We start from the raw sequence: 22,353 nt of genomic DNA, 5'->3' as shown, positions 1-22,353 counted from the left end.
ATGGCCACGTGGCTGGCCCACGGAGGAGCCATCCAGACCAACACCCGGGGGCTGCAGGGCAGGCCTCAGGGAGGGCCTCAGAGCGGGCGGGGGTTCTGAGCCGGAAGAGCTCTAAACCAGGGTCCTGAGCCAGCTCTGGGGGAGGACAGAGCTGGCTTTGCTGGCCCTGCTCAGACCAGCTTGTCCCCTCTTCGCAGATGGGGACACGCACACAACAGTCCTGGCCCCCCAGCCCCTTCTCTCCATGCCCACCTCGCTGCCCCGTCTCAGGAGTTCTCCCCCACTGGACTGGCCAGCCCGCCCCACAGGTCTCCACACCCTTTGCTCGTGCGCTGACACGATGGCCCCGGAGGGAGCTGTCCGGCACCGTGCAGCACGGCTGGTCTCCACCGCCAAAGGCCTGGCCCTAGCTCCCTTCCCCGCTGCTGCCCCTCTCCGCCCTCCGCTCGCCGACACTCGCGCCGCACACTCGCTGCCCCTGGACGAGCTCCGGCTGTTGCTCGTTCTCTTGGAAGGAGCCCTGCCTGCCCCGTCGCGGCAGGTCCCAGTCCCACCCAGGCCTCAGGACCCACGTCCAACACAACCTCATCCAAGACTGCAAGACGAGACTCTGAGCAGACAGGACCTCCCGCCTTCCCCCACCGGGACGACTGCCCTCGTCACGGTCGCTGCCCCTTCCTGAGCACCTACTGTGTGTCAAACAAACCCTCGGAGCCTGACAAAGGTCATGCTTTTTCATCCTCTCAGGGCCGGCCTTATTATTAGTACCCCCATTTCACGGATGCAGAAACGGGCTTGGAAAAGGTAAGCAGCTTGCTCGAGGCCGCACAGCTAGCACGGGGGCGAAAGCCGGGCTCAGTCCCAGGCAGCCTGGTCAGAGAGCCTCATTCCTGGACACCATCATGTCCTCCAAGACGGTCACAGTCCTTCTCAGACTGTGGGGGGATGTGACTCTGGCCATGGGGAGCGAGCCCTTCACGGAGACCCACGGGGGCTGGAGAGTGAGGTTCGGTGGACGCTGCCTGTTGTGGCAGCTGCTGTGTGTTCCAGCGTCCCCCACTCCAAACACGCACGCTCAGGCCAACGGCCAGCATATGCTTTGCTTCAACACATGGAAACACCCCACCGAGGACTCGGCGCTCATTAGCCCTGGTTGCACCAGTGAACAAAAGGTCAGCCCAGGGGACCGTCCGCCCTATCTCCAGACACAAGCACTTAGGCCTTAATGATGTGTGTATTTTCGTATGTGGGCAGCTGACATTCCCACGTAAGCTATTTGCAATTTCCCAGCGTGGACAGACTGGGCTTTCAGGAAGAGCTGAGCAGGGAGAGGCGGCGCACCCTGGGAGAAAGAGGCGCCACGGTTGCCCCTTCCTCCCAGACCAGGGGCTGCCTAGGGGGTTGCAGTCCTGCTCACACCGGGATGGAGGCAGCAGTTTCTCAGGGGGGCACCCCATTTCCCTCCCAGGACAGGGATGGGGGAGGGGCGCTCCCACAACCACACCCCCGCCACCCACTGACCCTGCCTGAGGGGACCCGCGTCAGCCAGCGGCAGGAGGCTCTGAGCACAGAGCCTCCAGGGGCTGGCCGCGGGTGAGGGTGGTGGGGAGGGGGGGTGGGAGCCAGGCTCCAGGATCCAGCTGTGAGTGCTGACCGTCGCCAGCCCCTTGACATGCGCCTTCTCACAGCTCTGTGCTTCTGCTGCCCCATCCCCCCCAGAATGCCGCCACACGGTGGGGCCTGTCCCGGGGTCACAGACTCAGAGGCTGAGCCTCGGCAGGCTCTCCGAAGGGTGGGCGTGCCGCTCGCTCCTGATTCATCAGAACCCAGCACAGGGCTTGGACATCGGCTCGAGCTCCCCACACAGCCCCCCAGACAGAGGAGGACACGGTGGGCCTGAGATCCAAACCCAGGCCGGCCTGGCTCCCAACCCCGTAACCGTTCCACGCTGCTGCAATGAGCAGATGATGTTCCTGGCACGTAGTAGGTCTTCAGTATGTTTATGGAATGAGGGTGTGCTCACATGCACGCTCACAGAGAGAGAAGGAGGCAGTGAGCCAGGAGGCCTGCCCACCGGGAGCACCTTCATAAGGCCATCTGGTCTACCCCCACCTGCATGATTCCCAGGCCAGTCAGAGTTCTTAGGGATTTTCTTAGTTACAGCTGGTTGGGGTGTCCGTCTATGGCAGAAACTGTGCACTGGGGACTTGGGGGTGGCCGGGGGCGGGGGGGACACAGGGAGAACCTGGAGTTGACCTTGGGAGGAGCATCCTGATGCCTGGGGGCTCCTCCACCCCAGATCCAGCCGAGCCCCTTCCACAGTTTCACTGAATCACACCCCCCCACCCTTCCCGTAAATTCCTCCTCGTCTGAGCGGCTGGGTGAAGTCTGCCACTTGCCGCCGAGAGCCAGACTAATTCGCCATCTGTGAAGTCAGGAGTCGGGCCAGGTGACGGGGAGGACCCTCCAAGCACTGCCCAAGCCCCCAGGGGCTTCTCCTCGCCTCGATTTTCTCTCCCCACCCTCCAGCTGGCTGGTTCCGAGTTCCGTGATCTGACTCAGCCGGCTCCCCCGGCTCCCGGGACGCAACTGGGCGCAGCGGAGGGGAGGCGGGGCCGTTCCACCCCGGATCCCGGCTGGAGAGGAGACCTGCTCACACAATCGTATCCTGGAGACGAAGGAGGGTTGCTGAGCGGCAGTCTGGGCCGGACAGACGGACAGACGGCGTTTCCTCACTCGAGGTCTGCCCGACAGGAAGAAAAAGCTCCAGTCTCCCACCTTCCTAATCAAAACCTTCAGTGCCATGTGGCAAAGCCGCTGCCGCGCCGCGTCCGTCTGGGCCAGTTCCTCTGTCTGGGCCCGGCCGGGCAGCAGACTCGAGCCCGAACCAGCACAGGACCAGAGGGCAAGGGCAGGGTTTTGTGTTCCCGGTCGCCGGGGAGACACCAGCCAGCTCAGCCAGACGCTCACAGGGGACGTGCCGGGGGGCCACCGTCCCCTCCACTCGGGGCCTGATGTCCGTTTCCTGCAGCTCTCAGCCAAAGCACCCTCCCCAGCGTCTGCACGGTCAGCCTGGCAGGGAGACTGCTCGGCCGGCACCGTGCCTGACGCAGCCCTATCGGGCAGGGGCGCATGGCTGCACCGGCAGCTGGTGGCCACAGGGCCATGGGGTAGAAGGCGGAAAAACGACAAGTGCCCCCTGTAAGTCCCAGGAGAAGGGGCTGCCCCTCGCTTCCTGCCGGGGTGCACAGTCTCTGACAGAAGCGACACCCCGAAGCAGAGGAGGCTTAAGGTGTTTCGGGGCCCTGGGCCTGCAGCCCTGGAAGCGGCGGCGCCAGAGTTCTCAGTGGGAGGAGAAGCCACGTGTCGCCGGGAAGCACTTCGGGTGCAGTGGGCCCTCCCAGGAAAGGGGCCCGGGTCTCCAGGCTCCCGTCAATGCTGGCGTTTCTCTGCCCGTTCTCGGGAAACACGGCCTGCCTGCGTACCTAAGGATCTGTTCTCCTTAAAGAGGACACGCCCCACGTCGCCTGAGCCTCAGCCCCACAAAACCGGCATCCTCCCTCCCCTCCGCCAGCGCTCCGTCTCAAAAGGGCCCCTCTCCAGAGGGACGCCCGGGAGTCTCCCTCCTGGCCAATGGCCATCACATCTCCAGGGGCCTGACTGGCACCTTGACCTTTCCGCAATGAACAGCCAGAGACCAGGTCCGAGGGCTCCAGGGCTCCCTGGGGCTTCTCGTGGGGGCAGGGGAAGGTGAGGAAGGCCGACACCCCGATGCTGTGTTGGGGGGGTCCCGGGGCCCCTGTGAGCCCCGAAATCCCATTACAAAGTAGATACACGCCACCGCCGGGCAACCTCCCCAACGCTTCAGGCGGCGATCCCATGCGCCCGTTTGGGGGTGACCCTGGGGATAGCTGCCGGCTCTGCCGGGCCAGGAAGACGGTGTGAGGCACCTGTTTCTGTCCGCGGGGCTGCAGGTGGCGCTTCTGCTGTGGTCAGTCAGAGGCCAGGGGCCCCCCCCCGCTTCTCCAGCTGGGGCCGGGCTGATCCGGTCCGCCAGCCACACAGGTCCCTCCACCATGTCCAGGTCATGAGCTCCACCCCAGGGACCTCAGGGACCCACTCACTCGGCCAGTGGCGGGAGTTCAAGGCTGACGGGGACTGACAGAGCCTGAGTGTGGTGGCCCACGGGAGGGACACCACAGAGAGCTGTCCACACTGGACACGGAGAATTCAGCCGGGTAATGAGGAAGCCCTTTCTTCCCTGAGCCCTTGGCGTTTGCACACTGGGACACTGGACTCTGAGAAGGCCTGTGGCGGGCAGACACTGCTCTGGGCAAATTCAAGGCGGCAGGACTCACGACAGCTCTGAGGACCCCGAGCCACTTCGGGCTTGCAGACGGCACGGAGTCGGGGGCCATGCGGCCAGCAGACCTGAGCGGGGGGGGGGGGGGGTCCAGCCCTCCCCTGCACTGCCGCTGCTGACCAGCCGCCCTGGGTGGCAGGCGTCCGGGCGCCGGGTCAGCAGGGTGGAGAACACAGCCCTGGAGGAATGACCGAAACCCTTCAAGAAGGGGAGAGGCAGTTGGGGGCTTCGAGGGTCTTGACCCGTATTTCCTCTGCTGTTCAAGTGGCTTCGCAGCAGGCAGGGCGGAGGGTTTTTGGGGGTCGGGGAGCGAGAGGATGTTTTCAAACACACACTGGCAGAACCTAGCGCGGGGCCCCGCGGGCCGGGCCACTTGGACGAGGAAGAAAGGAAAACACGCAGGCAGCCCTGACCCAGACCCTGACTCTCGACGTCAAAAGCAAAAAGCGATAATCAGCAGAACGAAGCGTGCCTGGGGGTGCGGCGGGGGGCTAGCCAGGCTGCTCCGTCAGTTCGGTAATCCCGGCCAGGACCCGCGGGCCCACGGAGCGCGAGGGGGGATGGCGCACTGTTTACACAGGCCGGGGCTGCTCTGGGGGCCCAGAGAGGTGGGTGTTTCCCCCAGCGAGTGGCTTGAAGGGGGCTCTCCTCTGGGTCGGTGCAGCCCCACGCAGGCCATTCTCGAGTGCAGCTCAGATCCAAAGGGCTGGGGTGCAGGGTGCTCGAGGTGGGGAGTGCCCCTCATTCATTCCTTGGGTGTGAGAGGCAGGGCGCAGCGAGCTGCCTTCCTGCCCGCCAGGACACCCTCTCGTTCCGCAGCTCCCAAAGCGGCTTCGCTTGAAACCGTGTTGGAAGTAGCTTGGCCTTGGAAGATGTTTCTCCAGCGAGGATTTCATTCCACAGGGCTTGGGGGTGAAGGAGGGGCAGGAGTCTCCCAAGATCCAGGGAATTCAACCGACTGCCCTCGCCCGTGTGGTCATTTCTCCGCCCAAGGCCCGCCTGCCAGGCCCCACAGTGAGGGGGCCCAGCACAGGCCCCATGGAGACCAGCCCCGCTGCCCACCCAGGGCAGAGCCTGGGGGGAGGGGGCGTCCCCAGGAAGCCTGCCGCTGATGCCTCTGTCTCCGGCCACTGTGGGGAGGGGAGCTCTGGGCAGGAAACACTATCCACACGTGGGAACAGGGGTCAGAGCAGAGCTGGCTCGGCCGGCATCAAAGGAGCACCCGGTTTTCTGACCTGGAAGGTCGCGAGAAAGGAAAAGGGACCCAGACAGGCATGCTCCGGCCCACAGCGAGGAGCCCCCGCTGGCACGTCGGTCTCAGGGTCATCGGGGGCTGGAAAGACGTCAGGCTCCGGGCAAAGGGACCTGGTTTTCCAGGAGAAGTTGGGGAGAAGATAAAGTATCTCCCTTGAAGGACAATTACGTGGTCGCTGGACATGCTGTGTGGGGAGCCTGTGACAGGGGCAGATGCCGAGGACACAGCACAAAGCGGACGCTGGTGCCCAGGTTCAGGGCCAGGAGCTGGACAGGGGCCAGGAGGCACCGGCCGGCATGTGCGTCCTCAGTTCGGCCCACCTGCCCTCTAGGAACTCCTGGTCCACGAAGCCCCAGGGAGGCTGATCCGATTAACGTTTGAGACGACAGCACTGTGTTGGGCACAGAGCACGAGCTGGTCCCGTACTCTGACGGGAGGGGCCGCAGGTTTTATCTCGGTCAGGGGTGCCCGGAGTGGGAGGGGCCTCCCAGGCAGCGTCTGGCCCACCCACCTCCTCTCCCAACCCAGCGCCCAGGGAGAGGAGGCCCCTGGCTGTGAGGGGCATGGGCAGAGGACAGGCCTGGGTTCAGCGCCCCGAGTTGGCCCCCACTGGGTGTCCTTGGGCAATTACTTAGCCTCTTTGAGCCCCCATTCCTTATCATTTCAGCTGGCTGTTATGAGAACCCAGTAAAACATAAAACATGGAGTGCGGGGCACACAGTAGCTCCTCAGTAAATGCTAGCTCTCTTCCGTCTTACCCCAGGGTAGCCAGTGAGCCCAAACGTGGCCGTATTTGTTTTGGTTTCCTCTCTCTGCTGTTCCAAAAATGGAAGAGAGAGAGACCCAGCCCCTGCCCCTCCCCCCACGTGGCTAGAGAAAACTCCAGATACTCAGTCCCTTTCTCAAGTTTTCTTTTCAATCCTCTCCCACCCTGGAGTCTTCTTGCAGTGCTGGGGTGGGAAGAGGGAAAAGCCGGGGTGCAGGGCCGGGCTGGCCCAGCAGCTGCCCTTCCCGCCTTGCTCAGCAAGGGCTCAGGGGAAGGGGGACCCCAAGCTCGCCAGCTTCACTGGCAATAAGATGGAAAAGCCGCTCTGGGTGCTGGGAGCTCAGAGCCCACAGAGGACGGGCGTGCACTTGGAACAGATGGGTTTATTTGCCTGAGCCACTCACGTTTGGTGCCCTAGGTTGCCCTGGAGACCGACTCGGTCAGCTAGATGGTGAGGCAGATTCTACATCAGCTCCCCCAACGCCAGAGACCCCAGAAAGGGAGAGCAGGGGACCAGCCTGACTCCCAGGCCAGTGCTCGTGGCTCCAGGCTGCACTGTCTTCCCACAAGCCACCATTCCTCAGCTGCGCCACGGCTGGGAAGGAGACAGGTAGCCGGCGTTTTCCAAAGATGATGAGGTGGTGTTTGAGGTACAGGGACACAGTTAAATAACCCTGAACCGCTCAGTGAGAAAGGCAGGCCCTTTTGACTTCTCCAAGCCCCCCAGCCTCAGGAAGGCAGTCACAGCATGGAGCGACCCTCTCGCTGATGTGTCCCTGGTTCCCGCTGACCTCCCTGCAAACAGAGAGAGGCGGCTTCGGGCTCAGTGCCCTGGGCGGGCGAGTGGCTGGCTAGAGTTCAGTACCCATATTTCCAGTCAGCCTTACGTGTGACGAATCAATGCTGCTTTTGCAGATACATTCCCGATGCTTGGTTCCCTGTTCAAACGCGCTGCATTTTCAGTTAAAAGATGGGCTCCTCTGAGGAAAAGTGCTACACGAGTCATCGTGAGGGTGTGTGTGTGCAGTCACAGAGAGGCTTCCCTGTGAAGGTGTCGAGCGAGTGACTGACGGCCACAGCCCCACGAGCACCGCTGTCCCCGTCCCCGAGTGCAGAGGGGCGGGCTGGGGTTCCACGGACGCACAGCCGGGAGGTGGCGGTGCTGGGCTGCCGTGGGAAACCGAGCACAAGGACTAAGGCTGCTGACTGCCCCAGAGGCCGGGGACTGTCCCCCGCTGAGAAGCCCGGGCCACCTCCGACCCTGTGCCGCTCTACCTGCGGGAGGCCGGGCCGGGCCAGCGAAGCCACGCTGTGCGCTGGGGTCCACAGAAAGGGGGACTTGGAGTAATTATTATTTCCTTTCATTCAAACTCTCCACTTTTTAAAAGGCGAATGCTTTCCGGAGAGCCAAGCAAGCACTAGGAGCACATTTCTTTTGTGCGGGAGCTCGGGCTGATGGGTAATTTCCCCTGAATGAGAACAGGCTTCCCCGCCTTCCCTGAGCGTTGTTACGGAAACAAAGAGGCGTGCGTCCGTGCAAGGACCCCCCCAGAACAATATCCCCCCAACAGACCTCCAGCAAGAAACACCCTCCAGGGGCCCCCTGCCTGGGGCACTGCCAGCACCCCCTGCAGAACTCAGGCTTTGAGTCAGAAGCCTGCGCCAACACACCTGTCCAGGTCACCGTCGGGAGAAACCCACGCAGGGCCTGTCGGCAGAGCCCTCCACCAGGTCTGAGCTGCCCTGAGCTCCACTGGTGCCTCCCCCCAGGCCACGGGGCCGGGGTGGGGCAGCTCAAAGCTGGAGACCGGGCTCAGTGGCTCCTGGGCCTAATTAAAACGAACCACGGCAACAATGCGGCCAAAGCAGGATCCCCAGGGGCGCCACTTAAGCCTGCCTTCGCGATCCTAAACCAGCCTCTTCCCTTCCCTGACCTCGGTTGCCTGACCTGTGAAATGGGTGCACGGATGCCCATCTTGGGGAGCTGCTGGGAAGATGGAAGAGCAGATGCAGGAGACGCCATGGCAGTGCTGGACAGAGAAAGCCTCCAGAACATCGTCATGCCCATGAGGAGAAGGGCTGGAATGTTTCTGAAGGACCAGGTCTGGCCCAACTATTTCCCATGGGCAATAGCTGGGCTGCGGACCTCCAGAGGAAGGCGGAGTCAGGGCCCTACTGTGCACTGCGGTTGGTTTGCCTGTCCCCACATACCTACGCCTTGTCCCCCCACCCCCAGCTGAGACCGTCTCACAGGGACAGATAAGACCAAGTAAGAACAAGCCACAAAAGTGACTCTGAGATCCTTAAAAATTTTAAGTCTTTATGCTTCCAAGGACACCATCAACAAAGAAAAAAGACAACCCATGGAATGGAAGAAAGTAGTTGCAAACTGCATATACCTGATAAGGAACCTGTATGCAGAACACACAAAGGATTCTTAAATTCAACATTACGAAGATAAAAATCCAATTTACAAAATGGGCAGAGGCTTTGAATAGACACTTCTCCGAAGAAGACATACAAATGGCCGACAGGCGCATGAAAGGTGCTCGGCATCATCGGTCACGCGGGAAATGCGGACCAAAACCACAGCGAGCTGCCGCGCCACACCCACCGGGATGGGCACGGTGGAAGGGACGGGGGACCCCAAGTGCTGAGGAGGGGGCGGGGAGGCCGGACCCTGCACACGCTGTGGGTGGGTGTGCCAAACGGTGCTGCCACCTCCCATGGTCCAGCGGGTCCCCAAAGGGTTAAACACCATTGCCACGGGACCCTCAGTCCCGCTCCCGAGCACGTCCCCAGCAGAAATGAAAACGTGTCCGCGCAAACACGCGTACGTGAGCGTGCACAGCGGCCTTATTCCCAACAGCCTAAACGTGGGAGCAGCCCGCGTATCTGCCAGTTGGATGAGATGCGGCCCATCCACAGGGCGGGGCGTTCTTCGGCTGCACAGGGTCATGGAGCACAGACACAGGCCAGGGCGCGGACGGATCCGCGGACGCGCTCGGCGGAATAAGGACCCGGCGGGATAAGGACACTGTGCGGCTCTGTGTGTGTGCGATATCCGAACAGGCGAGCCCACAGGGGCAGACGCAGTAGTTGCCAGGGGCTGGCCGGAGGGGGGGGGTGGGGCGGAGGGTGGCTGCTGACGGGTGCAGGGTTTCTCGTGGGGGCGACGAAGGGTCCCGGAGCCAGATAACAGAGGTAGCCGCTCCACGCCGAGTATTTCACAGACCATCGGACCGTAAAGGGTGCACTTCACGGCGCGTGAACTATCTTTCCCCAAAGCCAGCGTGCTAGAAGTGAGGTCTGCAGTGGTGGATGACTGACTACGGCATATAACGCCGCTTTCAGGATCTGGTTATGGTTATCAGTCATTTCCCAGCTCAGGGCAGCCCCGCCCCTGCACACCTGTCACCGGTGTCACTTCCGACCCGCAGGCACCTGGCAGGGGAGAGCGCCCAGGTCCCCACGGAGCCCAGCACATGTCTGCCTCCGTCAGGGGCCCCCGGGGCAGGCAGCCCCTCGGAGCTGACAAGGGCGGGGGGGTGGGGGGGTGGGGGGGGGAGGCATGTTGGGCAAGTCTTGTGCGGGGGCGGGGGGCATGCAGTGTTCCGTGCACATGACTGACCATACAGGGCTTTTTTTTTTTTCCTCAGAGCCTCTCAAAGGCCAGTTTTCCGGGGTCTGCCCTTTGGGAAATGCCCCTTGGAGCCGAGACACCTGAGCTGCATCTTGAGGGCCCAAGGTACGGACGATCTGGGCTTGGGGACAACGGCTCTGGGGGCCTGTCCCAAGGCCTCAGCCGGTGCTGGGGCCTCGGCCACTCACTCAGTGCCTCTCCCAGCCCCTGGCTCCCCGGCGCCTGGGGCATCTGCAGGGCTGAGAAGTAAAGCAGGCTCCTGACGGCACAGCCGCGGGAGGGGCTGGGAAGCGGTGCCAAATTCACTGTAGGAAAACAGGCGGCCCACGGGACCACTTCCACCACCTCCCCCAGGCCCCTGGGCCGTAACATATGGTGCGGTTTAAATCTAAAAAACCGAGGAGCACTTCAGGAAAAAACGTTGGCAGGCTCCAAGGCACTTGTAAAACGTCTGAGCTGACGGGGAGGCTGGGCCCCTCCTCCTCCAGCTCCTCCCGGAGTGCTGAGCCAGGGCACAGAGGTCTGCAGGGCCGGGGCTGGGGGCCCATGAGCAGCGACTTCAGGACGAGGTGGGCTGGGACGGGGAGAGAGGGAGGCAGCCCCTCCGCAGCCCTGGGACAGGCAGACGGGGACGGTGAGGCCAGGCAAAGAACCACGTCATCCTGGTGGGCGTCAGCCAGGCTGACAGATACGCAGGAAGGGGACAGTGAAGGCAGCAAGGGGGCAAGGGACCACAGGGGACCCAGGGCTCCTGGGTCACTGCCAGCGGGGCTCAGTCCCAGCCGTGTGACCTGGGACAGTGACAGTCCCCCCCGAGCCTGCCCATCTGGCCTGCACGGCGGAGGCCACAGAATCCCATCACGCGGTGACATGAGGACTGAGACGGCGCCAGCACAGAGTGGGTCCTCAATTCACGATGGTGGCCATTGTCCGGAGGGGACCCAAGCAGGTGGGCAGTCCCAAAGGGGCGAGGACGCAGAGCTGCGTGGGCAATGCCGAGCCACTGCGGGAACCACCTTTGCCGAGGGCGGCCGAGGCTTCCACTGGCTGTGCCCGTAGCAGGCTCCTCCCTCCCGGGCAGCATTGCCTGTGAGCGGGGCTATCTGTCTCTCATCTCTTGGAGGCTCGGAGCATCACGAGAGCATCTAGGCAGCATCTAGCTCCCTGCAGGCGCCCAGCCAGTGAGCGGTCATCCTTAGCCCCCTGGGGTGCAGGGGGCTACTGTGGGTTTAAACCTCCCGTGTCACCTGGATGCCCTCATAAGGGGTTGCAGGCTTTCAGCAGCCCAGCTGTCACTGGAGGAGCTGCTGCATGTGACCCGGACTCCTTCTGTCCCCAATCCCACCTGTGTCCTGGGCGGAAACCCACCCGCGTTACTGCGGCACCGGTTTCAGTGCCTCCTGCCCCAGTGCACTCGCCGGTGGGCATAGGCCGAGGGGCTGGCACCCTCCGGGAGGCGGGCCGGCAGGGCCTTTTGAATCAGGCTAATTAAGGATCAGCGGGTAACACTTGTAGGGGGGCTGGGTGCTGCCTTTCTTCAGGGGCTGAGTGTCCCCTCCCGGGAGGCTCTCCATCCCACTGGAGCACACGTCCCTCCCTGCCGAGAAGCGGCTCCCGCCTCGTGCCTCCTTTGTTGGGTTCCTGTCTCGAATCACCTGCCAGCCCCTCCGTGCGGGCTTGGCGGGGACAGAGTCTGTGATCGTCCAGTGTGCAGGGACCCTCTGAGATCGTCTCGTCAAGCCTCACCCTTTAACAGCAAGACCACGGAGGCCCGGGCAGGGGAAGACCGGGTGTCAGGGTCAGTTGGGGGTGGGGCCATCTCCTGACCCACAGGCCGGTGTGCTGCCGCCCCGGCTGCACCGTGTGTGGATGGACGGACAGCCAGGGCCCCGTCACACAGGCCACGGTGACTTTAATTCACCAGCAGCCTGGGACCCGAGGAGCACCCGTGCTGGGGGGCTGGAACCCACCAGGTCCACGTCCTGGGTGAGGGCGGAGCCACCTTTGGCCCACGGGGGTGCAGGACGCACACAAAGCTGTTTGCATGTGAGCCTCATCTCAGGCTTCCAGGGCCTCCGGGAGGTGGGCCGGGCAGGGAGGGCCATTTTTAAGGAAGGGAAACTGAGGCCCAGTGAGGGAGCATGACCGCATGGGTAGAAGAGCTGGGATTACAACCCCAGGCTCCCAGGCCAGGCTCTGTGACATGGATGGAGGCAATGTGGGGTAAGAAGACACAAATTCCAGGGAAGCAAGGCCGCCAGGACCCTGGAGACAGGAGGGGACCAGGGTGGAAAGAGCAGCATGGCTGCCTCTTTCCCTTCAGCCACAAGGGGGCACCCCTGAGGTGGGGTCAGGATGGCCCCTCACCCTCGGTAAACTCCAGAACCTACTGCAGACCCTCTGCACTCTGTTATGAGTTCCACTGACACCGCCTCTGCCAACGCAGCCTCTGCCGCCACCTTCTTTCCCTCCCGTCACCCCTGACCCCGTCTGCGCCACACCAACCCCTCACAACCACCCCGGCGGGCCTGGCCTGGACCGCCCATGCCAGCCCTGCCGGGTGTGGGCACTCTGGGGAGGGCAAGAATTGTGGATCTCTGGAGCCCAGTGGCAGCCACCAGCCCGGCACTCCCCAGCTGCCCGCACAGCCGGCCACAGCTCTGGGACCCCATAGTCCCGTGTCGGGCTTCTCGCTTCTCCCACTGGGGGCCTGGGGGGCCTCTTACCTTTGGGGTGAGGTACTTGTTCATAATCTCCTTCCCTTTTTCTCCCAGTTTTTCATCTGGAGTCACCTCATATTCTGCCTGAAAGAGAAGAAGGCAAAGGACAATAAAAGATTTGCTGATGAGCTCCTTATAACCGAAGAACTTTCGAGGTTCCTGCAGGAGACACCCTGGGGTCACCTGACCAATCCCCTCCTCCTACAGGGCAGGGTGCTGAGGCCCAGGGGGGCAGAAGACCTGATGCCCCATCCAGCCCACTCTGCACCTTCGTGGACGCGTGCTTAGGACAGTGGCCTTCCTGCTGGCTGCCCATTGCAATCCCTGGGGAGCAAACGCCGGCGCTTGGGCCCCACCCCGCCCCGTACCAGGTCAGACCTTCTGGCGACGAGGGCCGGGCATCCAGGTTGCGATGCCAGGAAGCTGGGGCCGAGATGCCAGGAAGCTGGGGCCGAGAACCACCAGCACAGATAAATCAGAGGAAGTCGCTGGGAAATAACACACTGGAGGGCCCGCCCCCGAGAGGCTGCCTTAGGTCAAGCAGGTTACAAGCCGCCTGACCTTAGACAGTTGCCTTCACCTCTGTAAAACGCACTTGGAGAAAGCGCTGCCTTGTAGGGCGATGGTGCAGCGAGAGCGTATGAAAGCTCTTAGCCCAGAGCGGGGCACGTCATAAATACCCAATCAACAGCTGCCACACTGATTACCTTGCTGTCATCACACCTTGCAAGAGAAAACCACCACAGGGAGGTCTTACCTCTTGCAGCTTTTCAGCTCACAAAGTGAACATACAGAGATTTTTCAGACGCTCTTGTCTGAACCTCAAAAGAGCCCAGGTGGTGATGTGGGAGGCTGGCAGGAGCCCCCATTACACACCCCCCCCCCCATCTGCATGTGGAGAGCAGGGTGGGGTCCTTTGAGGGGAGGCGGCGGGGCCGGGACTCGGACCGCCAAGCCCGGAGCTCTTTCTCAACAACACCGAGGGATCCGGGACTCCAGATAGCAGACTGAGCCAGCGGCACCCGGCTCTAAAGAAGCGAGGCCTCGGGAAAGGGGGCTTTTCCATTTCCCTTGACCCAAGAGGAGTCCCTTCACTGACACCTGAAGCCCTTGCCAGGTGCAGGGAAGACCAGGCCTCAAGAAGAAACCTGGGTAGTAAGCTCGCCTTTCTCATTTCCCCCAGGGAACTTCCACATCTACCCCTCAAGGGTGTGCCGGTCTCAGTCTGAATGTACAGCTGTTGCAAAAGGAATGACATCAGCACACAGCGACCGAAATGCCTTCCTCTTCTGTCTCGCCGTGGAGTCAGACGCTCCGCTCCTTTGGCTCGGTTCAAGGCAACCTCTGGACCCAGCGTCCGGGGGCCAGTGTGTCCCCAGACCCTCCTGTGAGACCCTCCTGGGGAGGGGGAAGCGCGGGCGGCACTGGGAACGCCCACAGAGGCAGCCGGGCACATTTCCGCCCAAAGCAAGTGAGTTTCCTTCTATTACCCTTTCTCTTCTAACGGAGAATCGAGACCCCACGGTTTTCTCCAAGGAAGAGACACTGACACGACGACCGTCTGAATCACAGGACCGTGGGATGGTGGTTGGGGAAGGAACCCAGCCCCTCACTGTCCAGAGCCGGACGCCGAGGCTCGGGGAGGCGAAGGACTGGCCTAAGGGTGCACAGCGGGCCGCAGCAGGGCCAGCACGGGAGCGCAGGCCTCCTGACCTCCGCCAGGCCCCCGCCTCCACACCTCTCTCCCCCAAGGCCAGTGCCTCCTCACCATCAGGGGAAGCCCGGTGGGATCGGTCACTTCCTGATGCTCTGATTAGATTACTGATGTCTTGAGACCATTTACGGAGAGAAGGCAGCTCTTCCTTCCTGCTGTTCCCTCCCTCTGTGCCCTCCAGCAATCCCTCCAAACTGATGCACACGCGAACGAGCACGCACCTCCGCACCGTATGCAGTAGATCAGAGACTCACCCTGCGAGGCAGGTATCATATGATTCCCAATTCACAGGGAGAGAAACGGAGGCTCTCAGAAGCCACATACAACCAGTTTCAACCCAGCAGAGCTAGCAAGCAACAGGGCTGGGGGCTGAGGCCACAGCACAATTGACCACCCTTTTTCCAGAGCGAGGAGAGAAGCACCCAGTGTCTGCTGCCCTGGACGCCCCGCCTAGTGGTCTGGCACCCTGGGAATGTACCCAGGCTGCTTTGCAAGGCCAAGACCGCCTCTTGGGATAACCCAATCCCATGCAGAACCCTTAGATTTGCACTGTCCCAAAATATACCTGTGAAGGCAGCTCTATGTGACCAGACGGAGGCCCAGGTCTCGCTAATCAGCCTCAATAACCAGCGGAAAATATTATTGCTCTCGGTATTAAAGCCCAGGTTGAAAGAAAATACCATCACTTTCAGGTCAGCTGCCTCCCGGCAGAGGCCCGGCGGGTGGCCGGGCGCCACGGTTCCACTGGGAGGCAGCTGGGAGCACCCGGGGACAGGCATCCCGGCCGGGGATCAAAAGGCCTTTCTTTGAGAGTCCACACCAGGTCACTGCCACTTGAAGAACGTTTGTGCTGGGAGGCAGAGAACCAACAGACCGCTTCCAGCCGGGCTTTCCGCACTGATTAAGTCACCTGGAGGGACAGGCCATGTCTCCACGGTGACACCCCCCCCCCGAGAGGGGCTCACAGGAGACCTGTCCCGAGAGGCCACCTGCACAGAGGAGGCATGAGGGCAGCTCAGCGGGGTGGGCGGATCACGCCACCCAAGGCAGGGGACCACCCGGAAACCCACCGCCAGGGCAACGTCCTCACCTAGGTCGTGGGCAAAAGCTGCTGAGATCAGCTTCAGCCGGAAAACATAAGCAGCAAAGAAGAGGCTGGGCCGCCCAGCCTGGGATGTCACCATTGGAGCCGGCTTGGGGGATGGTGGCCGCCCCATGGCTTCGGTGACCGGGGAGGTGAGCCATGTGCAAGGCACACCCCTGGGACTTCCATCTGTCGGAGGGCTCCCTCCTGCCAGAGAGGGTGGTGGGATTTGTCCCCGCCCCCAACAGAGGGGACACGCACTGCTCCCCTCTCCTGGAATGTCCATGTGAGACTGTCCGCTGGCCCGAGCTCAGCCCGGACAGCCAGAGCACCGAAGGGTGCCCACGCCGGTCCACTCGGAGGGGCCTTCATCTCCCGAGACATACCCGAGGTGCCCCCCCCCCAGGAGAGGCGCCGTTTAAGGGGCCTGTGCTTGGCACGGCGGTTCCTGCCAGACACAGGAGCAACCTTTGAGGAGGACATGCTGCCCCCACACAAAGACCAAAACCACACTGAGTTTAGGGCAAAAAGAATGATTCATGTGCCTGCGGCTGCCAAAGGGCATAAACACCTGTGGACACCCTAGCTGGTGAACCTGCCATCTCATTCTCTGGGCTGGTCCTAGCAGTGCCGTCAAGCCCAGAAGATGTGGAGGAAAGAGGTCCGCTCTCTTATGGCACAGTTCCCTCGGGTGATTTTCTAAAACGTAAAGGCTGCAAGCTGGTCCACGGGGACCTGCCATGTGTCCAGAGAAGCCGGTGGAAAGAGCGGAGAGTCTGAGCTGAATTCCTCTCGGCCCTGACTGGCTGCGGACGTCACGCCACCGCCCTCCCGCCCCCCCGGGGACCCTCGGGGCCCGGACAGGAAGCTGAAGTCAGAGACGCTAGGAGGCCTTGCCACCTCCGGCCCCTGTAATTACTGATGTGGTCAGCTTTTCCAGCGTCCTCACGGTGGGGACAAGTGACGTGCCTGGCTGGCCGCCCTGCTTTGCCAGGGCCCCTTCTGGAGAAGCACCCGGCTCCGCCCCCACTGGACTCGCTGTCCTGCCTGGGCTGCCCACGTGGGCTGGAGAGGCCTCCGCTTGCCCTGAGGAGCTGCTGTCCTCCCTGCAGCGGGGCAGGCTGGTGGCGGGGGGTGGGGGGGGCAGTGGTCTGCTGCCTCCCCCCTGCACACAGGGGCTCCTGCACCCCACTTTTGAAGACCCATCAGACAGGCCCTCCTCTTATTTCCGGTTGCCATCTGAGCAGCCTGCTTGGGTCTGGCTGGGAAGGGATGAACTGGCCCCCCCAGGACAACAGGCGGGGCAGGATCATGGAGAGAAGGGAGGGAGGGGTAGGCTGCTGACCACACTGGGGATGGACTGAGCAGTAGGAGTGGCCCCAGGGTGACCCCAGACCACACTGACAGGACCACAGCCACCAGCTCGTGGGACGAGTCCTGCCTGGGGCACCAGCTAAAAAGGAGGGAAGGAAGGGGCTCACCTCTCTCCTGGGCGGAGGGAATAAATTCCCCCACAGCTGCCAGAGGAGCTGTGCTCTCACCTCCCGCCGCCCCATGGTCCTCCCCACCCCACACCGGCCACGGTCCAGCTGCGTCCCCTCTTCCCCCAGCCCCCCACGGCATTTCTCTGTCCAGGCAAAGGTCTTCCACTCTCCCTTTTACTCTTCGGTTCTCAGAGGAAAGAATTCCAAGCTCATCCGGTGCAGACGAAACTGTCCTCTCCTGGCTCCCGGAACCCAGGGATGGGTCGGATGGCCAAACTAGGGGAGAACGGAAGTGCAGCTGGGCTCAGGGGGCCAAGGACGGGGGTACGAGCCCTTCTGGAACCCGCTCTCACCCACCCATGTGCATGTGCGCGAGTGTGTGTGTGTGTGTGTGCAAGCGTGTGCTGGCCTCCTTTTCTCAGTGCTGCCTGTGACGTGTCGCTCCAGTGGCAGAAGACACAGTGGCTGATGGCTCCCGGGTTGTTTTACTTTGAACCTTCCCCACCAGAGGAGGGCTTGCCCTCATGTCTACGAAGCCCAGGAAAGGCACGGGCCCCTCCCTGCTCCAGTCGACTGTGGTTCGGGGTGACGTTGTTAGTAGTGTGGCAGCCCCTAGGACAGCCGTGCTGCCTGGAGGCACGGGCGGGCATCCAGGAGGGCCGTGTCATGAGGGCACTTTTCTTTCAGTTTTTAGTGTATTTTATTGATTATGCATTACCACTGTCCCAACTGTTTTCCCTTTGCCCCCCCTCCAGCAACCCCACCCCTCGGTTCATGTCCATGGGTCATACATATCAGTTCTCTGGCTTCTCCATTTCCTATGCTGCTTTTAACATCCCCCTATTTTGTACCTACCAATTACACTTTTTAATTCCTGCACATTTCTCCCCATTTTCCCTGCTCCTGCTCCCTGCTGATAACCCTCCAGATGATCTCCGTACCTATGATTCTGTTCCTGTTCTGGTTGTCTGCTTAGCGTTTTGTTTTCGTTTTTCAGATTCAGTTTTCATCCTTGTGAATTTTCGCTTTTTTAATGTTGAGAGTTTTGATCTTCTTTTTCTTAAACAAGTCCCTTTACCATTTCATGTAATGACGGCTTGGTGACGATGAACTCCCGTATTACCTTTACCTTGTCTGGGAGACACTATTAGGGGCACTTTTCCGAGATCGCCCTGCTCCCAGGGTCCGGCTTCACCAGCTGTTCGAGGGTCTCTATGTCTGTCTCAACACTGACTCCTCCCCCCCTACCCTCCCTCTTTGGGGAGATCACAGCGGTGATGTCAAGACGAACACTGGGTAACTGCCTCTTCTCATCAATGAAAGAAGCCGAGCACTTGCTTCCCCCAGTGGCCCAACCAAGTCATCCCACAACACAACTTCAGGATAACCAGGTGCACCTACATCCAGGCGTGGCTTACTAATTTCAAGTTCTTTTCTGTAGTTCTGGGCCAACAAATGGCCTGGGGTGCCTTTTGGCCTTTCCTGATGCGAGATTTCGCTAAGTGCAACTCCGTGTCATTGCCAGTCTCTGTCGTTAACAACAGAGGCAAGACGCCTCCTCACTCCTGCTGTGTGTGGGCTTGAGAAGTCTCCTCCATGCTGAGCAGTACTAACCTGGGCAATTTTACGACATTAGGGGCGTGGCGGGAAGGGAACCTGGGCAGCTTTACGGCGTTAGGGGCGTGGCAGGAAGGAACCTCTGAGACCAGCTGTAAAAGACACTGCAGCATCCACCATGCGCGCTCTCTCTCTCGAACCACTCGCTCTGGGGAACGCCGGCCATGCTGGGAGGACACTCAAGCGGCCCCACGGACAGGTCCCTCCGTAAAAGAACCAAGGCCTCCTGCCAACAGCCAGCCCTGGCCCGCCAGCCACGCGCATGACCTTGGAGACAGACCAGCCTCCAGCTGCCTGCAGCCCCAGCCTGCACTGAGATGCCCCCTCCGAGAGACCTTGGGCCAGGGGCACCTCGGCGAACCGTTCCCAAATCTTGACCCACAACACTAGGCGACGATAAGTGTTTATGGTTGTCTTCAAGCCGCCAAGTCTTGAGCTAATTTCTTACACAGCAACAAGGAACAGGCATCGGAACTCACGGCTAGTGTGAGTTCATGACTTTGTTAAATTTTTGCTTATGTATTTCTTAATGTCTCGTGTAATCCGAAAGCACGCTCCGTGAGGGCAGGACTGTAGTACTTCCCCGGCTCACCGTGTCGTCTCCAGCTGCTGGGACACCGTGCGACACACTGGAGACGGCCAACAAACACGGGCTGAGTCTGGCTCAGGGTCTGCCAGATCCCCCAGCCCCAAGAGAAGACCCCCAAGTGTGGGCACGGGAGGGGTTCAGAAGAGCCGAGATGCCCTCGAGGCTCCCAGGAAAGAGGTTAGAGCAGAAGTACGTCCGTCTTTAAGAAGTCCCTGGCAGGACACTATTGGCCTGGGAGGTCCACACTGACTTGGAACCCCTTCTGACCCCTTGACCGGGTAGGCAAAAATCCTCTGTGCCCTCCTGAAGCCAAATCTAGTCGTCGCCTTGACTTAGGTCGGGGACTCCCTTTCGAGGTGGGAGGGGCGGGGGAGTCCTCCTCAGGTTCCTGGAAGGCCCCCGACAACCACGGCTGAGACTGAGTGACCCTGCAGGCTGGTGGGTGGTGTACGGACCTTCCTGCTGCGCCCCCACCCCCACCCCCACCCCTCAACCACCGGGCCCCGTTTTAAAACAGCCACAACCTCTGCTGGACCTGAGCAGCTCGGACACAAAGACCGAGCGGAGCGGAGGATCAGCCTTCCCTGCGGGCTGCGTCGGAGCCCACGGGGACGGGGACGGCGTATTTTTAATAAGCGGCGCTTGGCAGAGAGTCAGCCCAGAGGTGGGAACGGTGAGGACGGCGCTGGCCGAGCCAGGAGCCCGGGGCGGTACGCGACACCCGGGACAGCGCCCCCTCTTCCCTCCTCCCTCCTCGGAGTTCCAGTCAGGACGGAAGGAAAAAAAACGTATTTCAGACGAGAACTGCGCCAGCTCTGGAAAACTCAATAAAGTCTTCGTGCGTAAACGAGGTGTTTCCAGAGGCCGGTCATCTGACGTCAGGGTGGGCGATGAAAAGGCCCCGCTGATTCCCAGGGACGCGGACGAAAGCGAGGGGGCGGGGCCAGCCTCCGGTGAGTGGCAGCTGCGGCGTGAAGGCGTTAAGGCTTACGTAAAGAGCATTTGTCACGTCAACGCGGGGAGCCACGCTCACATTTCCTTTCCAAAATAAAAAAAAAAAAAAAAGGCTCCTGGTACAGGCCCCAGCAGCAGGGGACGTCTGCACGGCCAGAACGAACACGGGCATCCTTTGGGTGTTTTCCTCTTCTCCAACTGACCGTAACCATCTAACGAGACACGCGGCTGGAAAATTCCATTGGCTCCTGGGATGAGCCTTGCCCTGCTCTGCCTCATCAACTCTAGACAGCCCCAAAGCTGCCGATGATGCCTCATCCTTTCCGAGCGGGGAGCAGCCCCGGTCAGCCCTTCTGCATCCACATACCTCTCCGCGGTGAGCGCGTGCAGCCCGCGGCTCTGAACGCCAGCTGTCCGCTCACATCCCCGTCTTCCACTTCCAGCCCAGTCCTTTCTCACAGAGCTCCGACCTGAGCGCCCTCCTCCCCTCAGACACCCACTCGGATGTCTGACGGTCCCCTCCAGCTGCGTGCACCTAAAATGAAGCTCCTATCCGCCCCCACCCCCAAACGAGCCTCCCACAGCCTTCTGCCGCCTCCATCCTGGCGGTGGCTCTCGTCGCCACTTGGAGGTCACCCATAACTCTCCTCTCTCACCCCTGATGCCTCAGGGGACACTGTTAACTCTGCTTTCAAAGCAGACCCCAGTGCCACCACTGCCACCAAGCCACTGCATCCACGTGGCCTGGGCCACCATCGGCTCCCACCTGGACTGCTGCAGAGCCCCCCCATCAGGGCTCTGCTCCCATCCTTGCCCCCCATAGCCTGTTCCCATCATGGAGTCAGTGGGCTCTTTAAAGACCTGAGTGAGGCCGTGCCGCTGCCCTACCCATAGCCCTCCGGGGCTCCTGTTTCACCGAAGTCAAGGTTTTTGACGGCACAGGTCTGGCAGGACTGACCCCTCTCCCAGATCCCTCTGCCCTGCTCCCTCCACTCCGGCCACCACTGAGTCTTCAACCACCCTGGCAAGCCAGAGCCGCCACCAGCAGGGGGCAGGGCCAGAACATAGGGCCCAGGAAAGACCCGGGGAAGGTCGAGGATGAGAGGGCGGGCAGGGGCCTGTCGGCAGAAGGGCTGGTAAGTCAGCCTCAAACTTGGACTCTGTCCTGGACGTCGGTGCTTCCCAACCATGGACACCCAGTACGGGCGGGAAATCTGAAAAATGACACTGTCTGCTGCAAAGGACGGCCAGCCCTGTGGTAACGAGCGCCCCTGAACCACACTGCTGGTCTGCAGCTGGTCTGCAGGTGCCGCTTCCCAGCGAGAGGAGCGGGGCTCCTCGGAGAAATGCCGAGCTCCAGGTGCAGGGCGGGAAACCCCAGAGCAGCCTCGAACTGCACGTTGCACCAGGCAGCCAGGAGGCCGCCAGAGGTTGCCGCCGGGGTCCCCTCGGGGGCTCAGAAGCCCCCCCTGAGGGCTCCCACTGGCCAAGGATGGGACACCAACACAAATAATGACCAGTGTGCACCAAAACACACCTTGTTTAAATCCGCACATTTAACACCCTAGCAGGTCACTGCTAGTGAACCACTTGGTACTTCGAAAATATAAACACAGGGAGGGAGCCAAGCATTTCCTGCACGCGCTTTACCACCGGGTAACCAGACAGGAGCGATCGGCAGTGTTTCCGAGGTAGCAAATGAGGAAGGAATGACAGAGGCAGAATGTCATCGTACTGCAACCCCTAATTAATCCACAGGGTTTGGCACTGAGCACCAGGGGCTGCTGCCATCTCAAAGAGAAGGACACCCGGACAGCACGTGTCCCCTGACAGAAGAACACGAAACCACTTACAAAGTCAGTGCCTTTACCCTCAGACTGAAATGAGCCTCGGTTTCCGGGCTCAATGAAATCGATTTGCAAGAAATCCAGAGGAACCCTGGAAGGGCACACGGGGACGAGGGCACAGAGTGCAGACGTGGGACACGCCTCTGGATGAACCAGGGAGGGGGGTACGCGCCGCTAAGACTCGCGTTTTTAACAAGCAGGAGAAACTCAGAAACGGGGCTGCGGACTAACGTGGAGTGACGGGAAAGAATTATGTCTTAGCCATGGCAATGGTTTTGTGGGGGGGGTTTGCTGAAGAGCCCTTGTCGTTTGGAGCT

General features: G+C 61.3%; 1 protein-coding gene across 1 annotated transcript in view; it reads right to left on the bottom strand.

Annotated features, from left to right (window-relative positions):
- Positions 1 to 22,353, bottom strand: part of GRK5 (G protein-coupled receptor kinase 5) — a 184,476-nt gene that overhangs the window by 25,327 nt on the left and 136,796 nt on the right. The window contains exon 4 of the mRNA XM_036027379.1: positions 12,754 to 12,831. Within this exon, the coding sequence (XP_035883272.1) occupies positions 12,754 to 12,831 (78 nt within the window). The remainder of the gene's footprint in view (positions 1 to 12,753; positions 12,832 to 22,353) is intronic.

This window comes from Phyllostomus discolor, chromosome 5 (genome assembly GCF_004126475.2).
Source record: "Phyllostomus discolor isolate MPI-MPIP mPhyDis1 chromosome 5, mPhyDis1.pri.v3, whole genome shotgun sequence".
Taxonomy (NCBI): Eukaryota; Metazoa; Chordata; class Mammalia; order Chiroptera; family Phyllostomidae; genus Phyllostomus; species Phyllostomus discolor.
Note: the sequence above shows the minus strand (reverse complement) of the source record. Positions and strands in the feature narration are given on the sequence as shown.